Genomic DNA, 4,658 nt, shown 5'->3' on the forward strand with positions numbered 1-4,658 from the left:
AATATGTATGCAGTCCAAAACATCTCCACTTGTTTCCCTTATTTCCGTAGCATCCATGATTCTCTCCTCAGTAAACACTGAGGAGAAATATTCATTAAAAATCTTCCCCATCTCCATTGGATTGACATATAGTCAGCCACGCTAATCTTTAATCTCTCCCTAGCTACCTTTTTATGCTGAATAGAGCTATAGAACCTCTTCGGATTACCTTTAATCTGGTCGACCAGCTCCATCTCATACCCACTTTATGCTCTTGTGATTTTGGTCTTATCTCTGCTCCTACACTATTTATAGTTGTCAAAGGGATTCACTTGAGCATGAAAGCTTAAAGCTTCTTCTTTTTCCTGACCAGAACCTCAATATCCCTCGCCAACCAGGGATCCCTGAATGTTGAGGAAGGGACAGGATTGGCAACTCAACATTCTGGACCTTCAGGCAGGACAGGGGGAGGATCAAAAATGGGTTTTGCAGTAGAAGGCAGAGGGTGGGCAATAAGATATAGGAGCATAATTACACATTCAGCTCATCGAGTCTTAAATGCCATTCCATTATGGCTAATATATTTCTCAACCCCATTCTCCTGCCTTCGTCATGTAACCCTGACTAATCACGAACCCATCTATCTCAACTTTAAACACACTTAAGGACATGGCCTCCACAGCTTCCTGTGGCAATGTATTCCATAGATTCACCTGAAGAAATTCTCCCTCATCTCAGTATGAAACGTTACCCTGTGACTCTTCCCTCAGGTCCTAGTCTCTCTTATTGGTGGAAACATCTTTGTCGTGTTCATTCTATCTAAGCCTTTCAGCATTTTCTAAGTTCCAATGAGATGCCCCCCTCATCTTTCTAAATCCTATTGAATACAGAACCAGAGTCCATAACTGGTTCTCATATGAGAAGCCCTTCAACTCCAGGATCAAACTCCTCCTGTGGGGACCACTTCCAATGCTAGCACACCCTTCCTTAGATACAGGTACAAATCTGCTCACAATATTCCAAATGCGGTCTTACCACAGTCTTAAACAGCCTCGGCTATACATGCATGCTCTTGTATTTTAACCCTCACAACATGGATGCTAACATATACCTTCCTCATCTCAAATGAACCTGCATTCAAATCTTAAGAGAATATTGAACTAGGATTCCTAAGTCCCTTTGAGCTTCAGATTTCCAAACCATTTCTCCATTTAGAAAATAGTCTACACCTCTGTTCTAGGAGAAAGTGAGGACTGCAGATGCTGGGACTCTCCTGCTCCTCGGATGCTGCCTGACCTGCTGTGCTTTTCCAGCACCACACTCTCGCCTCAACACCTCTATTCTTCCTACCAAAGTGCATAATCCCACATTTTGCCACATTGTCGTCCATCTGCCACTTCTTTGACCATTCTCCTAGTCCAAATCTTTCTGCAGCCTCCCTGCCTCCTCAACACAACCTATCTCTCCACCCATCTTTGTGTCATCTATAAATTTGGCAACAATACCCTCAGGCCCTTTGTCCAAATTGTTAATGTATAATGCGAAAAGTTGTGGCCTGCAGTTCTCCTTAGTCACCAGCTGCCATCCTGACCAAGATCCTTTTATCCTGAACTGTCTGCCTGCTGCCAGTCAGCCAATCCTCTATCCATGCCCCAACACCATGGGTTCTTATCTTATTTATCAGCCTCATGAGCAATACTCTGTCAAAGGCTTCTAGAAATCCAAATAGATCATGTCCACTGGCTGTGCTTCATCTAACTTGCTTGTTACCTCCTCAAAGAATTCAAACAGATTCGTTAGGCTGGTTTCTCGCAGTGTACCACAAGGATCAGTTCTGGGTCCCTTAACGTTCATGGTGTACATGAACAATGTAGTTGACAATTTGAGGTTGATAAGTTTGCTGATGACACAAAGATTGGCCAGGTGGTTAATAGTGAGGAAGGAAGGAGAGGATATGTACGGGATTGGTTGGATGTGCAGATGAGTGGCAGGTGGAGTTTAACCCTGATAAATGTGAGGAGGTCCAATTTGGAAGAAGTAACAATCAAGTGAGTACTCAGTGCATTATGGGACGTTAGGAAGCTCAGAGGAACAGAGGGATCTCGAGGTGCTTGTTAACAAATCCCTGAAAGTGGCAGGAGAGTTTAATAAGGTTGTTAAGATGGCAAAAAGGGCACTTGCCTTTATACGTCATGGCTTAGAATTTAAGAGCAGGGAGGTTATGTTAGAGCTGTACAGAACTTTGATTAAAGTATTGCTGGAGTACTGTGCAGTTTGGTCACCACACTATAGGAAGGATGTGATTGCACTGGAGCAGATGCAAAGGAGATTCAGAGGAATATTGGAGCATGTCAGCTCAGAAGAGAGGCAGGATATGCTCAGGAAGGATCACAGGTTCTAAACCTGTGATCAATACCACTTCAAAGGATAAGGGTAGCAGATGCATGTGAACACCATGACCTGCATGTTCCCTTCCCAGCCACACCCAATCCTGACTAAAAACTATACCACCCTTTCTTCACTGCTGCTGGGTCAAAATCCCTGAAGCAAACCTTCCTAACAGCATTTTTCACACACCTAGCCCACACCAACCCTTACGACAGCAATTAAAGAAAACAGCTCACCACCACCAGGACAGTTAGGGGCGGTCGAGCCAATTATTCTCACATCCCATCAATTAATTCTAAAACAACTTCCTTTCTCTCAGTGACTGTGAAAGTGGCTTCATATGTTTTGGGCTTTCATACGCATTTCAGGTTGATTATCTTTCATCAGTCTGGAAAATGAATAAATTTTCCCCTTCCTCAGAGATAGAGAAGGAAGGAGGAGAGATTAGAACAGAAGTGAAGGTTTGTGAGTGAGTGGAAGGCGTGTGATACCAATTGACAAAAGAGAGTGACAGTGCAAAACAAAAGTGAGTACAAACAGGACGAGTAAATCAGAAAATGTGCTCCATGTCTTTTGTTAAAACTGTTTACAAGGTCAGTGTCAGAGTGGGAGCAGGACAGAGAATTACAATGAGAAGTCATATTTTTCCAATTCTGATGGAAGGTGCTTGATCTGAAACACTGAGCAGGATTTCTCAATTTCCAGTGGGATGAGGCAGTTCATGACCCCAACACCAACAACATCCACCCCCTCAACCATTTAGCACAGAGGGTGAAGTGTTAACCAGCCAATCAGTGGCTGCCCACAAGGTAGTCAGTTAGTGCTGGGAACGTCATTGTGCAGGCCTGGATACCCAGCGTGAGTGTCCTGATGCTGGGACCCAGAAATCAGGAATGACCACCTATTGGATGACACGGTGGTGTCGGGTTGGGGGCAACTTTCTGAGAAATCCATGTTTGGTGACAGCACTCTGGGAAGATGGCAGCACCCAGGACAGAGCCTGGAGCAGTGCAGCTCTAGCAGCACGAGCATATTTTTACATTTTGTGGACGTTTGTGCCATTAGTGTCTCATTCAGAACTTTTGCCAAAGAGGAAATAACATCTGGGAAGAGCCATTCCATTTCCTTGCTGAATAGGCAGTGTTGAAGCGATATATTCTATTTATTCTATTTGTACTTGTATCTCCACCAGGCTGAAAGTCCATTATTCCACATGATGGAGGGAGTGGATGCTTGTGGATGTGGTGGGGATGGTCGCTGGTGATTACACAGTGTTCAACACTGTTCATGACTTCTCAGATACTGAAACAGTCCATATCCAAATGCAACAAGATCTGGACAATATCCAAGCTTGGGCTGACAAGTAGCAAGTAACATTCACGTCATACAAATACCAGGCTGTGACCATCTCCAATCAGGGACAATCTAACCATTAATGTTACCGTCACTGAATCAACCTTGTATCATCTTTGGAATTACTGAAATTCACTGAACTCATTATATAAACATAGTGACTGCAAGAGCTGGTCAGAGGCTGGGAATACTGTGACTCCCCAAAGGCTGTCCATCATCTACAAGGCCCAAGTCAGGAGTATGATGAAAAATGTCCCACATGCCTCGATGGGTGCAGCTCCAACAATACTCAAGAAGTTTGAGACCATCCAAGTCAAAGCAGCTCACTGGACTGGCACCATAAACATCCAGTTCCTCCATCTACTCAGAGAAGCTATGTACAAGATACCCTACTGAAATTCACCAAAGATCCTCAGATCTCCCCTTCCAAACCAATGAACACTTCCATCAGAAGGACAGGGTCAGCAGAAACGGGAACACCACCAACTGCAAGTTCCCTTCTAAGTCACTCACCATCTTGTCTTGGAAGCATATTGCTGTTCCTTTACTGTCACTTGGTCAAAATCCTGGAATTCCCTCCCTTAGGGCATTGTGGCTCAGCCCACAGCAGGTGGACTGCAGTAATTCAAGAAGGCGACTCACCACCACCTTCTTAAGGATAACTCGGGACGGACAATAAATGCTGGCCACATCCTCCTAATGAAATCAAAAAAAATTCCCAGACCTACTGAGTACTTCAATGTTTTTCTGTTTTCATTTCAGATCTTCAGCATCTACAGTGTGATTTTCTGTCAGTGGAGAAGGGAACTTGCTGCATTTCATGTCAAAGAGTCATAGCATCATAGAGATGTACAGCATGGAAACAGATGCTTCGGTCCAACCCGTCCATGCCGACCAGATATCCCAACCCAATCTAGTCCCACCTGCCAGCACCCGGC

General features: G+C 44.4%; 1 protein-coding gene across 1 annotated transcript in view; it reads right to left on the bottom strand.

Moving 5' to 3' along the window:
* LOC122539246 overlaps positions 1 to 1,833 on the bottom strand; it is a 10,601-nt gene extending 8,768 nt beyond the window's left edge. The window contains exon 1 of the mRNA XM_043673947.1: positions 1,750 to 1,833. Coding sequence (XP_043529882.1) covers positions 1,750 to 1,833 — 84 coding nt within the window. The remainder of the gene's footprint in view (positions 1 to 1,749) is intronic.
* Positions 1,834 to 4,658: the final 2,825 nt, after the last annotated feature.

The sequence above is a fragment of the Chiloscyllium plagiosum genome, chromosome 32 (assembly GCF_004010195.1).
Source record: "Chiloscyllium plagiosum isolate BGI_BamShark_2017 chromosome 32, ASM401019v2, whole genome shotgun sequence".
NCBI classification, from domain to species: Eukaryota; Metazoa; Chordata; class Chondrichthyes; order Orectolobiformes; family Hemiscylliidae; genus Chiloscyllium; species Chiloscyllium plagiosum.